Raw genomic sequence first — 17,002 nt, forward strand, 5'->3', positions numbered from 1 at the left:
TAGTCTGCCTTTTGCCCAAGTCTGTTGAACAAGGCTGTGCTTCCTCCACATCATAGAGTCGTATAGAAAATGAATAGATGATTGGAAAGCAAATGATGTCATCATATTTGTATGTCTAATCCTTTGCCACACAAGAATGAAGAAGCATGCCTGAAAAAAGTGCATCGCTATCAGTCCTTTTTTCAAAAGACATGATAAAAACAGATTGAATTTTCATGATTTGTTGTTTGAATCGAATAGATTATTGTTAGCGATAACCAGCAAGCATCCGTCTACTTTATGTAAGTGCTGTGTGAAAATAACCAGTATGGATTAAAAAAAAAAATCCAGTCGTGAGAGCTGTAACAATTTTCCAATCTATTTCACGGCCGCATCGTGTTAAGTCTTTCCCTTGGGGTCAGCCCACAGAACCCCACCCCCATGGTCGTCTCTTTTGCCCCTCTGGTCATCTCCTCTCCTGTTCCTAGGAGTCACGATGAGTAATCAAATCTGAATTGAACTCTTTGCAATGCACCGATTGCTTGCCTTTGCACCATTACTGACATTTTTCTTTCAATGGTTTCATTTAAATGCAGGCTGGGCTTCATACTCCATCCTATCTCCCCTTGTAGGACATGAGCAGCCACCATACATTATAGATGAGTTCATTGGCTTCATCCATTCATGGGTAAACCCTGCAGACCCATTCTGAGAATAAATAGTGCGCATTGTCACCAGCTTTGCCCTTCTTCAAAATCTTTAAGTCTGTTCAACATGTTACGCAACAGTCCACATGACCTTGCATCTCCATTTGCTCGCATCATCATCCATTCATTCAAAGATTCCATTGCCTGCAGTACAAGCTTTTAACTCATCTTTAAGTGCACCCAAGTGAAAGAAGAGGGAAAGAAAAGCGTCATAAATGTCACAACCATACCTTGGGAAAATGACCCACAATCCCTTGTTGCCTCTTTGTTCCCATGCACAGCCTTGATTTTCCGCAAACATACCAGTGCACTTTTAAATAAGGTTGGAGCTCTGTGGTGCATTGGGATACCTGCTGCGTTCTGACAGCTCGCGTCACAATCAGCTGCACCCAACATGCTCCGACACGCTAAAAGGAATGAGAGGCAAAGACAGGAAGCTGATGGTGTGTTGTATGGTAACCTGCGTCATTGCTCTTTCAAGAGTGACCTTTTATAGCGCCTTTAAAGTGGGGTTAAAAGGCATAATTAAGTGGCCACTTATCACAGTATGCAGTAGCATTATGTATTACGAGTGGAATTATAGTGAAAAGAATGACGCAGACCACAAAATTGTTTTGAGATGTTTTTTTCATTGTGTGCATGCTGACATTCATTCACAGAATTTTTTTATTCAATAATAGCAAGTGAGAAACAAATAGTTAATCTTTTAGCCCAGAGGACAAATTTGAGATTTAGTAATTGTCATGTTGTGCCCTGCGAGCTGCAGTGTTTGTGTATGTGCTTTGCATCACTTTTGGGAGAATTGAATCGCCTTGTATGCTGTTTTAATTTAATGATCATATTATAGCCATAAGTCAAAAATGATTGATCATGCTTAAAGTTGCTCTATGAAGCAAATTTTACAAAAATATGTTTACTATAGCCTTTTTATTTATTTTTTTGAAACAATCATCTTCTAATTAGCAGATTAACACCAAAGCTCTTTACATAAGGTACTCCAGCAAGCCTCTGGTCAATAGTTGTCAGGCTGGATTCGGCTTCGAATTTCCCGCCCTTTGTCTGCGGATGTGACGTCAAGAGTGTGTACGTGAAGAAGGGAGTGTGCAGTTCCGTTTTTTGGCCACACGTGGCAGTAGCGATTCAAAATTGTATTTCCTGCATTGAGCAACTTTAAGGTATGCATTTAAACAAAATACTGTATTAATCAACACTAGCCTTTTTGTGTTCCATGTATTTTTGCAATAGCATGTCTGCACATCAAATTAGAATGTTTCAAACACTGCAATGGAACTAGAAATGGCAAATGAGAAGAATAGAAAAAAATGCCATTCATTTTAATATAATTTTAAGGAAAAATGCCATATTGATATATATGTATATAGGTCTTTCTTCAAAATTATCTGCCGCTTTATTTTTTGGTGGGGGGATTTTATGTATCAAAAGTGTTCGTTTTATTGGCTTCTTTGACTACTCAAGAGCTGAGTACTCATACTGACATCGGTCTGTATCCAACATACCTAATTATGTGGTTTTCTTTACACTGTATAATACCTTCATTCAAATTCTCTTTGGAATAGCTGCTAAACCATGAGCTGCATCTCGTAGTTCAACAATGAAAATACTATTCTCGTTGTTCGTAATTCATAGTTCAACAATGAAAATGCTATTCTCTCCTATTGTAAATATCAGTGTGACACGTAAACATAAATGAAGTAATGAGTATTTATTCTTTTAATGCATTGCACTTTATATCGCAAAGCATCTCCAATAAAGCCGTCTTCACAGCAATGTATATCCACTTGTACTGTTTTATGATAATTGACATTTCAGATTGGCTTGTTTGAGGAAATATTTAACGAGGACACAAAAGTGATTTTTTTCGGTTTTATGAAGACGTGATTGCAACAATAAAGTCTTGTGTCAAACATCAATACGCTCGCCATCATTTTGTTTCTTAAATTAATTGAACTCTTTGCAGTATTTTATCTCTATGGTATCAACAGGGTGAAAATATGAGATGGCATTAAAACACTTTTTATTTTTTTCTTTCGACAGTGGCACTATTGGGAATTGGATGTCATGTTGAGCATTTCGCAATGATTTGATTTGCCCCCTACTGATCAAGGAATAAAGCAGGATTCCATTATGGAACAAAAGTTTGACCAGAGACAAAGTTTACCACAGTGCTATGGCACAACTGAGCCCCAATGCAGAGCACTTTTAATATCTGCCCAACTCTATTCTTCAAACTCGTGAGGCCTTTTTTTAAATACTCATTTAATTTGTTCAAAGAACTAATTATCTGAATATAATATCATTCGGGTCATGGGTGTGTTGGAGCCTATCATCCTGGACTGCATCCATCCAATCACAATGAATATGATTAGATGTCGTGAAAAGAGTCAACAGTTCAACAACACTGCTCTTGTAAAAATAAATAAATAAATAATAATAATAATAAAGTTCTCACTGGCTATATGGCATCAAGATATGTGCACTGTACTCCCAACTCCCAAGATGCAGATGAGAGTGAAGTCTAAGGATGATGAACGCACAGAGGGTGGAAAAAGCGGGAGGTTATGCAAGAGGTGAAGGATGGAAAGACTGAGATAGAGTGAAAGGCCCTTGGGTGATATCTGTGTCCGCTCTCCCATTAGGGCTCAGCTCGCCGAGGTTGCATGCGCATACACGACAACACGCATACTAGCTTTTACTGTCTCACTCTTTTATCCTTTATCATTTGCTCCTGCTACTTTGTTTTGGTCTCCTGAGTCCTTTTATTCATTCACATTCATGCACAGCACAGCCAGGAGCCAAAAGGTCCAGTCGTAATGCACATGTTAAAAACAATAATACCACGATGTGTAGCGCCCCACCGTGGTCCTATCTGTTGTATTTGAAGGTACTTACTGCACATGTCAAATTTATCCTGCTCAGAAATAGAAATACATATTTCAAAATATTTTGAATTTATTAACAATATTGTTCTTATTTTTCTTTTCTTATAAAAACTGGAATGTGGTGACCAACATACATGGCCTTTTCCCTTGTTAATTATTATATGTCTGTATAATGTAGGACATGTAGGTGCGGTGGCCAAGTGGTAAGGCGTTGGTCTCGTAAACCAAAGATCATGGGTTCGAATCCCGTCCGTACCTTAAGATCGTGAAAGTGTTGTGTTGGAACTGTAAGCAGTCAGTATTTTGCCAGCGTCTTAGTTGTAGAAATTGTGTTATTTTGGCTGCCACACACTCTCAAACATGACAAGAACTACCATTATATTACCACAAACGCTGACACGCAAGATCTCTGAATTTTCTCAAAATTATCATGCATTTATGTATTTATGCACCACTAAGAAATCTCTCCTTCTTTGTATCCCCGCATGTGGTGTATTTCATGCCACTCAATTTAGCCAGCAAAGTACAATAATGTAAAATACAATCATGTAAAAACATGTTCGTTAACACTGCTGTACGTGCTGTCTTCTGTTTGATTTCGTGTTAAGGGTCATATTATGCTACATTGTTGACTTTTACTGTATATAAATCATTTGTGAAATGACGTAGTGGCGAGGAACTACGGGTTTATTTCACGCAGGTTCCCTGGGACAAAAACACATTAGCTAATGATGCACATGCTTATCACTTATTTTCATACACTTTGACTATAATTTTAACCTTTCGGGTACTGAGAAATAAAATTCGAGGCCTTATGGAAGGTAAGCTTATTTTTGAAGAAATCTCAAAACAAAAGTTTTTGACCACCTGATCCATTTTTGTCAAACACACGAAACTTTACTTGGCGACATGTGGACCCTTTAGCCAGACTGGATCACATTTGGGGGTGATGCCAGGACATGTTTGTGTGTACGGCTATCTCTTCTGAAGCCACACACGTCCCTTACTAAACTAAATAAGCCGCGAGACTTCACTCAGCCATTTATGGGCAAACCATCGTGAGGCAGTCACCTGAAACACACAGAAGGAGAATCTCTTTTGTAAAGTGCTGCTTTTCCCTCAAGAGGATCTCAGAATCCCTTGCAAACAAGGTGCATCCTCTACCGTCGGAACTTGAATTTCAGGGCCCTCTTCTCATCTTTCCTCTCTGAGAAGTGAAACTATAGTATTCCGTTTGATCTTCTCTTTCATGCACCATCACTCTCTCTCTCACTTAGCTTGTCACAGTGGAGAGGACGTTTGAGGATAGACGCTTCCCAACAGCACTAAATGTATCCATGTTTGATAGATATTGCTGCTGTCAGCTACAGTGTAAGACCCCAGACTGAACCGAAGATTTGAATGTTTGACAATATACTGTATACTAGAGCTCGGACTGGCACCCAAAATCTGCATTTGCTATTAGTTGACTGTTAAAGCAGTGAATCCCAAATCAACTCTGTCGTGGCTAAATCCAAATTAAAGCCACTGAGGGGGCGAGACAGGCAGACATGTTTCTGGTTGTATGCGCTTGACCTCACTTTACAAATAAATGTGTTGTTTCATTTGTGTGAAACATGTGTTTTTATTTAAACACGTTATTCATTGTCGAACTTGGTGACCTACATGTACTATATGTACAAAAAATGTCTCCTACAATTTTGAATGGCTACCAAGACCATAGGTGTCCGATGCACAGCCACGTCAACCTACAGAAGGTTTTCCTTGTTAGCTCAAATAACTTACTTGCAGTACACTGGTCAATGGTAAAACCCAGAGTGTTTTTTCCCTTTCGGTAAAGTTTGAAATCCATCTGTGTTCTGTCGTACCAGCTAGCTACGCTAAGGTAACCTGGGAGGGTTTATCTTTCCGGTCCATCGTCCAAGTTTGCAAACTCCCTCCGTGCGTCAGAGAACAACAGCAAAGTAATGACAAAGGCATTGATACGCCCCCTTGATAGGCTTTATTGACTGATTGCTTAACAGTTTAATGTTAGCTGGCTAAACATTCCCATACGTGTACAAACATTTCCGAGTGTCCCTCTCCCGAAGAGCTGAAGTTGAAATGCTTTCAGCGATGTTCAGGGTGCCTGACTCCTGAGGGTTAGGCCAAGTGGGAGGGATAGAGGTCATAGTAAAGGTCATTGTGTCTGACCTTTGTCCCGGTTATCTCTTCAGTGACTCAGTGGATGATTCTGACATTTAACACTGCTAAGAGCCGTGATCAGATGGAATGAAGGGAATTCTGCTTCCAGCTTTTACACTTCTAGCCTTTCCTTTGTACTCACCAAAGCAAATACTGTAAAAGAATAGAATACTACATACAACAGCTTTTTGGCCGCATTTTGCAATATATGCAGTATATATGAAAGTAACTCAAAAGCATACCACAGTTTCAAAATACAGATAAGCAGACTCAGAAATGCTGCATATTTTATCGTGCAAATGTTGTTTGATATTTTTGCAAATTGCCACAGCATTCATCCAGTCAAAAATACTACCCCTTTTGTATTGATACAGTTTATGTATATGCTATTTAAACTTATGAGCACAACTGTTTATGTACAAATGCTAAAGGCCATTTAGTGTCAGAAAAATGCTGTGACTCGTCATCAAAATTCACATGCACATCTCTACTCGTGTCCACTTCAACCTCTGAAAATATCAGGACAATTGCCACAGTGTTTTGTTATTAGGCCTTTTTCTCACCATACAGTTGTGCTCATAAGTTTACATACCTTGGCCTAAGGTAAATTTGCAAGCACATTCACATTGACATTCACTGGACACCACATTGGGTACCTCCACATAATCTATTGAGATTTAGTATATCAGTTTCTGTTTATTTTATGCTTGATAACGTCAGAGAGTTATCTATTTAATTGACTTACACTATGAGGATGAGGTGTACAGTACTCTTTTTTCTTTCTTTCTTTTTTCTTTTTTTTTAGCAGAGGGTTGATCACTTTTAGCAACATAGTCAAAGCTAAGTGCATATTCCCTCATATGTTTGCAATCTGGTAGCAAGGTGTACTCGTGGAACTTACCATGCATGCATGTTAGGCTCTACATTGTTTTCTAGGTGCAAATGTGAGTTGCGTGGATGATTGTTTGTCTATACGTGCCCTGTGGTTACCTGGGGACCAGTCCAGGGTGTAATCTGTGTCTCGTGCAGTCAGATGGGATGGGCTCTAGCTCATCCATGACTGTGACCCTAAGGAGGGAAATCAGCATAGAACAGAGGTGGGCATCGAGGGCCGAAGTCCTGCAGGTTTTGCATGTTGCCCTTCTCCAATACAGCTGATATATGATCAGCTCATCAGCAAGCTCTGCATAAGCCTGATAACGATCCTGTTGATTGGAATCAGCTTGTGTTGGAAGTGAGAAACCTCCAAAACCTGGAGGACTACGGCCCTCGAGGACCGAGATTGCCCACCTCTGGCATAGAACATTTGTGTGGTCTGGTGTGAACTGTATGGTCTGTTTTGATTCATGTTAATTGCTGGCAAAGAAGCATACAGAGGATAAAGGCTCCTTTTTGCATGGCTTTATAAGAGCATGAGCAGTCTATTTTTTCAATTACATTATACACCGTCCACACCATTGCATTCTGTCGTGTTTGTCCGCTGTGAATATACTTCCCACCAAGTGTATATGTGTGTGTGTGAGAGAGATAAGACTCTGTCATGTTTACTGTGTGCCTATAGGTATAATGATCACTACTGGGAATGCTTTGAGTTGCCTTATTTTCCTTGTTTTATGCAAAATTGCCCTCTATTCCTTTTTCTGAATTGATAGTCCCTCCATTCCCTCCTGAGATACTGTACTTATGCAACTCTCAGGTCAGAATTAAGCACAACTAATCCCCCTACCATTATATACTGTCCTTCTATTTCTTCATCATCACACATCCTTTGTGACTGCTCGTATTCTCCAGCCTTGTTTCAATGAGTGCCTCTCTCCCTTTTGTCCTCACTTGATCTGGAACAACCACTAAAGGACTCTTAACATCACTTTGAAAGCTGCATCTTAAAGAGACAGTTTGTGTTGCTCTGTGGACTTGCCTGAGGGAAATACACAATGCTAGTAGTTAGTGTATAATCATGTTTTCTATTGATTTATCACAGCACTGAAAGTCCATTAAAAAAGTTCAACTGCTTTCCTTTGTTATTTTTTTCTACCCTACAGAAGAAGTAAGTAAATGGAAGTCTATGGTGATATGTTGAATTTGTGCATGCACACGTTTCGTGAGATTCAGCTTCACTTGAGCATCCCAAGGGCAGGGGCAGTTGCTGTGTACCGTAAATGTTAGGATATAATGTAATTGACCCAGTTCAGAAAGCGCCATATAGCACTTATGCATTTAAATGTATTTATTTGTTCATGTTCAGTTCAAACTACAGTATTAATGGCATTCATGATCGATGTCCATGAGGCTAGTTATAGATATAATCGATCAGGATATTCTTGGTTGGGTAAGGCACTGAGAGACCTCAAAGTAATATTTTGCATCGGAAACAGGAATAAACATGTTGTGGTCAATTGAGTATATGTCACATTCATTTGCAGACACACAAATGATAAAATGAAAGCCAGCTTAGCCACTCGATGCAGTATTTGATGTAGGTGTTTTTGTTATAAATATATCCAAATAAATAAAACATTTCTTTGTATTGTATCTATATCTACAGTATATTGCACCTCTGTATTGCAGCCCATCAATCCAATGTTGAGTGAGGTTGTTTTTGTAAGTGTAAGGGCCATAGCCATTTTTTCCTTATTCAGATCCATTCAATAAACAAGCTACCTCAGTTTGTTTGTGGACTGGCTCCAGTTGTATTTGATATAAAAACTGGAAGCCACAGTAATGTGGAATTTTCTATATTTCTACCCCGTCACAATTTATTCTCTCTCTCATGTGTCTTGTCACTTTCTTTTCAATCTTTGAAAATGCACATGATGATGGAATGAGCCAGTGTTTTTCAACCTTTTTTGAGCCACGGCACACTTTTTTCATCGGCACACCACTCATAGAAAATAGGAAAAAAAACAACAACTATTAACTAAACTAAAATGGCTATGGCGTTTCATTTTTTTTAACGTTTGTATTATATCTATTGTATATCATTGAACAAGTTCACATAACTTGGAAAAGCGCAAATAATTTCTTAAAACCAAATGTGCAAATATTCTTACAGGTGCATTATGCACATTATAACCAAAATATATAAAAGAAATTGCCAATGCTAAGAAATATGCAGTGCTTAATCCTATTATGACCAAGATCATTGGCATAACTACTACTCCAATCATCAGCTTCCACTTGATCGCTCTGAAAAACATACTTATGTACACTTTCAATTAAGAGAGTATGGTAATATATCTTTAATTTATAATTCTTTACATTTAAAGACATGTTTAATGATTGATTTAAATCAGGAAACTGCCCAACTTTAGGCTTAACATGCATCGTTCACTATTTCACATACAAACGTTATATAACTGTACACCGTTTTTCACCTTAATTCATTCGGCGCTCCCGACAGACCTCGACTCCATCCCTCTCTATGAGTATAATTTGTCGAGACAGCATATTTCTTTCAACACTTTTTATTTGTATAGAACTTGTGAAACGCTTGTCGAATGACGACTTATAGTTCACCACCGCTTTTGTGCAGAAAGTCAGAATATTGGTTTGCATGGTCATTTAATTTGCTGTGATTCCATCCATCCATTTTCCAAACTGTTTATCCTCACAAGGGTCCCAGCTTTTAGATGGTAAATGCTTTGCATTTTCGCTTTAGTCAATGTCAACACTTTCACTAGCATAGATATCAATGTTTGCTAGCGTCTAAAACAGGATGTGACATGAAGCTTTCTTCTTCGTGAGTTCAGCTTCAACAAAAGAGCTTTTGTCTACTGCCTTTGCAGCCATTTCGGACGAAATAACCGCCCCTCCAAAAGTGGATGCATTTTAGTAATGTATTTGTTGCGGAAAAGTTGCGATGTTTGGACAAAGTTGCGTGTAAGTGCGATTTCGCAGGATTTTCTTGAGTTACTCGACAACGACACACTATTTGCGGATAATAATTAATTTGTTGTTGCCAATTATGTGGAATTGGACAATTTCCCACGGCACACCAGACATTAGCTCACGAAACACTAGTGTGCCCCAGCACAGTGCTTGAGAAACACTAGAATGAGCAACATTTTCACACACTTTTACCACAATACTGTATTTGAACCTGGATGCAGATACATATTGGGATGCATAAACCCAACAGTGTTAATGTATGGTAACAATACTGTATGTATGTATTTCTGATTTTATTTGTAGCTGTCGAACAAGCAACAGGAAAAGCCTCATCTTGACCACTACCTCCCCTACTCTGCCCCGCCCACACTCTCCTCTGCCTCTCCCTGGACACCTTGGTAAGTACAGTAGCAGTAGCACACCACACTTCAGCTAGGATAATTATTTCAATTTTATTTTTCTTCTTTTAAAATTCCAGCAAACAGCACAATCTTTTTTTTGGACAAAGTTACAATCGTATAAAATTTGCAGTAGAGAAGGCTTACTGATCACAAAGTGTTGAGAAATGTCACTATTCTATGTTTACACCAACAATTAGTTAATTAACAATTCGTTCCAGTAGCTCATTTTTCCTGTTAGTGTCTTGTGTTTCATCGTCCTTGTTGTCCCTGCAGGAAGCAGCCCACTGGACAGCCCAAGAAACTTCTCACCAAGCAACCCTGTGCACTTCTCCTTTGCCTCCTCCAGAAGGTCACTATAAATATTTAAGTGTATCAAGTGTGATGCGTACTCATTTATGTTTATTGGGTAGAGGCAGGCAACAGCAACAACAAGTGCACATGGGATAAGGGATCCAGGAGGTGTTGTTGTGTGAGGTTTTACACATGCTGGCAAACAGGCAGCCTCTCGCTGTATTCACAGCTTCTGGCAGCCGAGCAGGCTGACTCATATGTGACTGGGACTAGCCATTACATTCACAGACACTCTTTGTTTACTGACTCCCCACAGTACTGGTGTGAGTGGACAGGTGGTTTTGTAAAAGTGAATTGAACATTTGAACCATTTCAGAGTACGTGCACAATCGCTACTGGCTTTAAGCATTGTATTGAACACAAAGAACAGTGTCAATGACATTCCATTCTGATCTGAAGCAATGATTGCGAGCCAGTCATATGGAGTAGATCATTGTTGACTACTGCATTCACCTGAAGAGATTCCTTAACATCTTGCTGTAAATGCACAAGACAATCAAGAATAGCATGTGAATCACACATAAAGCTGCACTGGGTGGATGGCTGGATGGATGGATGATTTTTTTTTGGTTATATATAACAAAGAGACAGAAGAGTGTTTGGGGGTAGATGATGCTATTCGGCCTCATGAATAGCAGCAGGGGGTGTTTGATGATTCATTGCAGCGAGACGTGATTCTGTGTGAGAGCAGCAGGTGACGCAGTAGCTTTGAGGCTTTGATCCGCTTCTTGTGACACATGACCGTTGCCAAACAAACGTGTATATACAGTGTGAGACTTGAATGGTTTGTGATTACACCAGTAAGTCCCCAGTCAGACACATTGCTGAACTTCCTTCTTGATCAAATGTGTCTGCTTGCCTGCCACTGTAAAGTAAGGAATCCGTTTTTGGCAGAACTGTCAAAACTAAAAAAATAGAGACTACTGTGACATGTTGCTTACGGTGAAAGAAAGAGCGACGCGAAACTCTTGGGAACCAGGGGGGAAAGCAAACTGGGAGGTGATTACCAATTGCTCCCAGGTGCGCACATCCAAGACTAGGAGCTGATTGGCAATCCCAGGTGATTTCCTCCTTGCTCACGCCACCCAACTCATTGCGCCCCCTAAAGGAACCAAGAAAAACATACCGTAGGGTAAGAGACAGCTGACAACTAAAACGAAACAGAACGTGACAAAAAAATAAATAAACTTCTGAGTGAATAAATAACTGTGGCAAGTGAATTCATTTGAAATGGCTTAAGTGTTTTCGCATTTGTGTTTTCAACAGGGCTGACGGACGACGTTGGTCTTTGGCATCTTTGCCCTCGTCTGGTTATGGCACAAACACTCCCAGCTCAACAGTAAGTAGCTGATTAAAGTCATCATTTATTCCAGTTAAAGTGGCACAATGACTACGTGAAAACTTTGAAAGACATCCATCCATTTTCAACTTGCTCATTCTGTTCATGGTAATTGGTAAGCTGAAGACTGAGAGAAGGATTCAGACCCGATTCAGTAGGCTGGCATAGAGACCAATAACCATTCATACTGTCATTCAGACATCTTGTAAATCCTTAATGTAATAGTTCAAACTCAATAACCCAACTTTTGTCTTTGGACTATGTAAAGCAGTTGTAGTACCAAGAAAAAAAAACATGCAAGCACAAGAGGAAGGCATACGAGCATCTACTTAACCATATTAAATCATGCAGAGCAGCAACGTCTGAGAAGATTAGAAACTGAAATTATTTAGCTCATTTTCACATTGTCATACATTAGATAGATTAACAGCTAGAAGTTAAGTACACGCATCATGTTAAAATTATAAACCCGAATTGTGGCAGGAATTGACCAATAGTAGCAAAAAATGTTACATATGATTAAATTCCCCACAAAAAAATATCTTCATTTAATGTGTCCAAGACAAATCATTTCAAAAGTTTTTCCACCATTAATTTTAGTTAAGAAATATTTTAGAAAGCCAGGGGAAGTCAAAATAAACAATTGGGATAATGATATTGCACAACTGTGGACATGGTCTTATAATTAGGGATGTGACTGTGTTCGCACTTAACACTAGTCATATTGGAACTCATTAAATTGGAGTCAGCACACACCACTCTCCATTTAAAGTGCCTTTGATTAATACCAAATGAATTCAGTTCAGCTGTTCTATTAGGCTTTTCCTGATATAGAGCTTCCGCAGTATCAGAAAGATTTCATTGTTTGAAGGTATTATTCAGGAGAAGAGAGTAACATAATTTCCAAGGCGTTAAATATACCATGGAAGACAGTGAAGGCAGTCATTATCAGGTGGAGAAATGTCTCAACAGTGACACCAAGAACTACACGTCCCTCCAAAATTGATGTAAAGACCAGAGAAATACTAGTTGGAAATAGACAAAAATAACAACAAAAAAGAAAAAAAATACAATTTAAAATTTCTCAGACATTTGTGGAAAAATGTATTATGATCCGATGAAACCAAGTTTGAGCTTTTTGGCTATAATTCCAAAAGGAAAGTTCGGCACCAACACAACAATGCTCATCACCAAAACAAGACCATAGCTACAGTGAAGCATATTGGTGGCAGCATCATGCTTTGGGACTTTTTACCTTCATAATTCGGAATTGGAGCGTTATGAATTATGAGCATTTGTGAATATGAAAAGCCTATTAGCCAACACCTGACTTAATTTTTTTAATCAGAAACACTTTAAATGGTGACAGGTGTATGTTGACTCCCGTACAGGAACATGAGTTTAAATGTCATTAATTCTGAACACGGACACATCCCCAGTTATATGAGCCGGTACATACTTGTGCAATCATATCATCTAAGTATTTTAGTTTTATTTCCACTCGCTCAAAGTTTTTATTTGTATTATTGTTTTGTATTGTTTTATTTGAGTTGTACATGTCTTAAATCGCTTTAGCGGTGGAAACACTTTTGAATATTTTTTTTAAATATCACAATAATCTGAGATTCAAGCAGGGGTGTGTAGACTTTTTATGTCCACAGCATATAATAATCACAATTACACACTTTCAACCAAGTAACCAAGTGTATTGTTAACATGAATACATTATACTGTAAATTAATGAAATTGCTGAAAACCTCTCAATGTTTCAATGTCATGGTGGCCAAGTTCAGTCCTCGAGAGTCACTATCCAGCCTGTTTTCCATGTCTCCCTCCTTCAGCACAGCTGAATCTAATGACCGAACTTGGCCACCCCTGTTTTAATGAATGAAAACAGTCCCTGGATCAGCACCTTTATATGGATGCAGTCTAAATGTAATTGCGTCTTCCTATTAGCTATACTGTAGTCTCTATGCTGAGCCTCACTGTATTTTGGTATGTGTCTTATTGCGGAAGTTTGCATCACAGACTTGGGAGCAACTCGCCATCTGGCTGTGATTGGAGGAAAGAGGAGGAAGAGGGGGGAGTGTTTAGCGCCAGGCTGGTGGAACAAGTGGGACGTGATAAGGGTGGCACAGAGGGCACAAGCTCTCTTGAGGTGCAGCCCACTTTGTTTCAAAGGACTTTAACCAGGGTGGATATGCACTCCCGGACCGCTGAGTACATGCCCAATATAGTAAGACCCTATGCAGAATATCTGCAAAATCTTTTGACCAAATGTGTTTTTATTTTGCTATTGGGATTTATTTAAAGCTTGGTGTTAATAGTTATTTCCACGACCCTGAACAGGATAATAGAAAATGGATGGATGGTTACATATGATAATACCAAGATGTCATTCGGTTAGCAAGTGTGTAGGAGCCAGTGTCATTGTTTTTCTGAAGTGCGTGAATGTACTCAACAGTCTTTTGTTTTATTTGTTGCCATACATGCTCTTGTACTGTTTGTTTTCCTGATTAACCAAATTTTTGTTTCCCTTCCTATTCAACATTTGCCTCCCCTTCCTTTCCCCATCCCGTTGTGCTTCCGGTTCCTCCTCCGCCCTTGGCCCTCCCCTCCTCTTCGTCCCATGTCACGCTATTCTGCAGTCGTCCAGCTCCTCTCATGAGCGGCTGCACCAGCTGCCGTTCCAGCCCACCATGGATGAGCTCCACTTCTTATCCAAGCACTTTGGCAGCACGGAGAGCATCACAGATGATGATGGCGGACGCTCATCTCCACAAATGCGTCCGCGCTCTCGCAGTCTCAGGTCAGCAGCGCCATCATGATAGCAGAAGTTCAATAAATGCGCAGACGGGTCTTTTGTCTCAGAGATTTGTGTGTTCCTGTGCTGTGTTTTATTACAAAAGATGAGATTCCACTTTTCACTTCTTTGATAACTCCTTCCAGCCCGGGACGATCCTCTTCCTGCTATGATAACGAGATAGTCATGATGAACCATGTATACAAGGAACGCTTTCCAAAGGTGAGACTCACATGCAAAAGGAAAGTAGCTAAAAGCCCCCCCCCCCTCTCACACACACACACACACACACACACACACACGCACACACACAAAATAGCCACTTATGCAGTTGTAGTAAACGTTTGGAGACAAATCATTTCAAGTTGAAATTGTATGGACTAATCGACTCAAAATGGAAATCCCTTTCCTACCGTTGTGTCCGTGTTCATTTGTGTTTGGCTACTGAGTGAGCCCAGATGGGCCTGACGCATTACTGTTCTCAACCCCTGCCCTTTCTTTCCACTAGGCCACTGCGCAGATGGAAGGGAGGCTTGCAGAGTTTATCCATGCTTACGCTCCTGAAAATGTTCTCCCGCTGGCCGATGGAGTTATCAGCTTCATCCACCATCAGATCGCTGAGCTGTCTCGGGACTGCCTGACCAAATCGTGCGAGGGACTCATCACATCTGTCTACTTCTTTGAGCTGCAGGAGAACCTGGAGAAGCTTCTTCATGATGTAGGTGGAAGTAAACAACATCATAAGAGGAGTCTGACTAATCTAATTACAAAGTCATTTCATAATTTGGCTTATAAATGTTGCAAGTACTGGAAGACCATGCGGACTCGTTCAAACAGGCCATGATTTGAACCTCAGACTTCAGAACTGCGGGGCAGATGTGCTAGACACTTGTTCCCTGTGTTGCAAAATATCTTTGAACTGCAAATGAAGGCAGTACCACTCTACATTCTCATTTATCCATTACCACATTTCTCACGTGCCTATATATTTAAGTGCAAAGGATATATGATTGCACAATGCATGCAACAAAAATGTCATTCATAATTTCCCCTCTGGAGATAAACAGTCACAATAAATTAATTAAAACGTTTCATTAATTTGCTGTCTGAGATGCAAGCATCGAGTGGGTGCACTAAATGATAAGCGGAAGCCGATGCGCTTCATGTTTTATCTTCACTTCAATTTGGAATGCTTGGTTGCATTGCTGTGATCACCCATGGGAACCTGACTCATTCTATCTCTCTGTATCTTCAATTGTTCTCACCGATTGAGATCTTGCTTTCGTCTCTTTTTGTCTCTGTTTAAATGACAGGCCTTTGAACGTTCAGAGAGCTCTGAGGTGGCTTTTGTCACGGAGTTGGTGAAAAAGCTTCTCATCATCATATCCCGACCTGCTAGGCTCTTGGAGTGTCTGGTAAGATGACTCTCGCTCTCTTAGCTTATTTCACCAAACTGTTTTTGCAAATCATGGACATTGTGTCCTAGGAGCCAAAGAGGAAAAGAACCACACTGAATATTATCAGCACAAAGTTCAAAAAGCACCGTTAATGCTGAAAGGAGCAACGGGCTGCTATTCAAGCATCTTTTTCTTTTTCCTTACTTATTTCAGCAATACAATGCCCAGCCACATTTGTGTTACAACAGCATGGCTTCATAGTAAAATAGTATGAATACGAGACTGGCCTGCTAACAGTACAGACCCACCATCTCCAATTGAAAACGTGCTGTGCATTATGAAGTGCAAAATACAACAACGCAGACCCCAGACTGTTGAGGAACTGAAATTGTACATCAAGCAATTAATTATAACGCTCCAATATAAATATGTAACTTGACAAGATCCAGTTCCAATATCCCACACCTGCATTTTTGTGCATAGAGATACCTCACAAGATTGGTGAGTCGAGAGCTTTTTGAGAGTTGATGTATTCATGCAAAAAAAAAAAAAAAAGTAGAACTTAATGCGTGGATCTTCAAATAAACATTGGCACTTATCTGCCCATTTTACAAATTTAAGCATCCTAACGCATGCTTCAGATGCTGGGGGCAGAAAATTCAAACGTTTAACATGATCTGGTGAAAAAAAAAAAACATCTGTTTATCTGGATGGTATTTGCATTAAGATTAAAATTTGCCCTGGCATAGTGTGGCTAGTCCTTGGCAGCAACCGTATGCTGCTCGCTGCCTTCTCATCTGAGTCAGACAGACCATGACAACGGTGCCATTTAGAGTTGCAAGAGGCCTTTTTGAGGATGTCTGGGGATTACATTCCTTTGTGACGTCTATCAATCCCTTCACCTTGACGAGTCACACACTGATGCAGCATTTGATGGACGGTGACACATGCAGAGAAATGGTTCATCATTCTCAACTTTCCCCCATTTTCTAAATGTCACTGCTTTTGGGTTTATGCGATTATACATTGCACATTTTGGGGATTGTTAACAAT

The 17,002-nt window shown here is 39.8% G+C and overlaps 1 protein-coding gene and 1 non-coding gene across 5 annotated transcripts in view; both read left to right on the plus strand.

Moving 5' to 3' along the window:
• LOC144043517 (microtubule-associated serine/threonine-protein kinase 1-like) overlaps positions 1 to 17,002 on the plus strand; it is a 39,898-nt gene that overhangs the window by 8,960 nt on the left and 13,936 nt on the right. For all 4 annotated transcript variants that reach the window (XM_077557229.1, XM_077557231.1, XM_077557232.1 and 1 more), the window contains exons 3-9: positions 9,962 to 10,056; positions 10,333 to 10,408; positions 11,677 to 11,749; positions 14,398 to 14,558; positions 14,699 to 14,774; positions 15,061 to 15,270; positions 15,866 to 15,967. In XM_077557229.1, coding sequence (XP_077413355.1) covers positions 9,962 to 10,056; positions 10,333 to 10,408; positions 11,677 to 11,749; positions 14,398 to 14,558; positions 14,699 to 14,774; positions 15,061 to 15,270; positions 15,866 to 15,967 — 793 coding nt within the window. The remainder of the gene's footprint in view (positions 1 to 9,961; positions 10,057 to 10,332; positions 10,409 to 11,676; positions 11,750 to 14,397; positions 14,559 to 14,698; positions 14,775 to 15,060; positions 15,271 to 15,865; positions 15,968 to 17,002) is intronic.
• trnat-cgu (transfer RNA threonine (anticodon CGU)) lies at positions 3,773 to 3,844 on the plus strand. Its single transcript has one exon. It is a non-coding gene; the product is annotated as a tRNA-Thr (tRNA).

The sequence above is a fragment of the Vanacampus margaritifer genome, chromosome 2, assembly GCF_051991255.1.
Source record: "Vanacampus margaritifer isolate UIUO_Vmar chromosome 2, RoL_Vmar_1.0, whole genome shotgun sequence".
NCBI lineage: Eukaryota > Metazoa > Chordata > Actinopteri > Syngnathiformes > Syngnathidae > Vanacampus > Vanacampus margaritifer.